This window comes from Pseudomyrmex gracilis, unplaced genomic scaffold (assembly GCF_002006095.1).
Source record: "Pseudomyrmex gracilis isolate BER0280 unplaced genomic scaffold, ASM200609v1 scaffold_2288, whole genome shotgun sequence".
Lineage (NCBI taxonomy): Eukaryota > Metazoa > Arthropoda > Insecta > Hymenoptera > Formicidae > Pseudomyrmex > Pseudomyrmex gracilis.
The window spans coordinates 1-1,513 of record NW_018022872.1 but is presented as its reverse complement, the minus strand read 5'-3'; the positions used below and the strand labels follow the sequence as shown (position 1 = coordinate 1,513).

Sequence of the window (1,513 nt, the reverse complement as noted above, 5' to 3'; positions counted from 1 at the left end):
TATTGTCGTATCACGGAATTTAGGAAATAGTAACCAACCAGAGTAGCGACTTTAGATTAGTGCTGCTATGTCGGGCCTGCGCGCGCAAACCTTAGTTTCTCTACTTACGCATAAGGTGACACGAATAAACCGAGCATCTATGTGTTGTAAGTCGAAAAAAAAAGCTAGCGCGCGCAGGCTCGACATAGCAGCGCTGTTCCAGGTTATTCATTTCGCTAAATGAGTGAAGAAAAGGAAGACTTCGTTACGGAAACGATGAGCGATACAGCGGAAGGTTCGTACATAGAATTATTTTCAATGTGTATTGTTTATTTAGTGTTTATTAATTAATTGTTATTTTATTTCTGACTAGTTAATCGATTTAATTAATATTATCATTAAATAAGTATCGAAAAATTGGCGTTAGAAATTCATCGATTCTTACGTTCATAAATACGTAGAAATATTTAGATAAAAAGCAATCGACTAGTAAAGTTTGATAATAATTTATTTCAAAACATAAAAGAGCATGTGTACACACATACGTATTATATTCTATTATAATTTTATTTATATACTCTAGAGATCGCGTATTTTTGTTATTATTGTAGATAAGCACAAGTCAAGTAGACGAAGTCAATTATGGCGTTCTCGCCAAAAAACAAAAGCCAAACGTCGACAATTACTGAAATGTATGGCATTAAAAGAAAATAATTCTCCAACAGAAATAATTGTAGAAACCGAAGTTGAAAATCCTGCAGAACCATCCTGCAAAATCCTTAAAAAAACACCGCAGCCGTCAACATCACAGCCACAACCATCGAGTAGTAAAGAAACAACACCGCAACCATTACAGCCAATACAGCCAAACACTACATTATGTAATCGAATCAAACCTGCTCAATTGAACAAGGTAATGATAATATTTCAATATTATGTAACTATACAATGAATAATCATATATTTAATACAACTTTATTTTAAAACATAACTATTTGTAAAACAATATATGTATGTAATATCTTTTATATTTATATATTTATATGTATATATTTATTTTCTTTTATAGCCACCACCAACACTTGAACAGCTAACCGAAGAAGTACGAAGATTAAGAGAGATAGTTGCGGATGGTGAATTACGTCGCCAGACGCATAGAATGCGATTATTAAACATATATGACAGAGAAAACATCCGTGGTCGAGGACAAGGACGTGGACGAGGACGAGGACGTGGACGTGGAAGAGGAAGAGGAAGAGGAAGAGGACGAGCACCAGTACACATTTATTACGGCAATATAAATATGTACAATTAGTCATTTAAGATATCTTTTCATACAGCAGCACGCTGCGGCAGCAAAACGTCGCGTGACTCAAATTTTCTAGGACTGCTTCCGGATATACTTAGCGAAATCAGTCGTAGAGAATTAGAGTCACGTGACGATTTGCTGGCGCAGCATGCTGCTGTATGTGAAGGCACTTTTACATTGACAGTTGTACATAATAGTAGTAAGACATAATAGTACATTTTTTTT

The 1,513-nt window shown here is 35.0% G+C and overlaps 1 protein-coding gene across 1 annotated transcript; it reads left to right on the top strand.

Moving 5' to 3' along the window:
• Positions 1 to 219: 219 nt before the first annotated feature.
• On the top strand, positions 220 to 1,255 carry LOC109862728 (hematopoietic lineage cell-specific protein-like; the record flags this gene model as incomplete). The annotated part of the gene is made up of 4 exons (XM_020442857.1): positions 220 to 274; positions 591 to 892; positions 1,049 to 1,112; positions 1,165 to 1,255. Coding segments are annotated over exons 1-4 (512 nt in total), but the record flags the coding sequence as incomplete, so codon positions are not given.
• Positions 1,256 to 1,513: the final 258 nt, after the last annotated feature.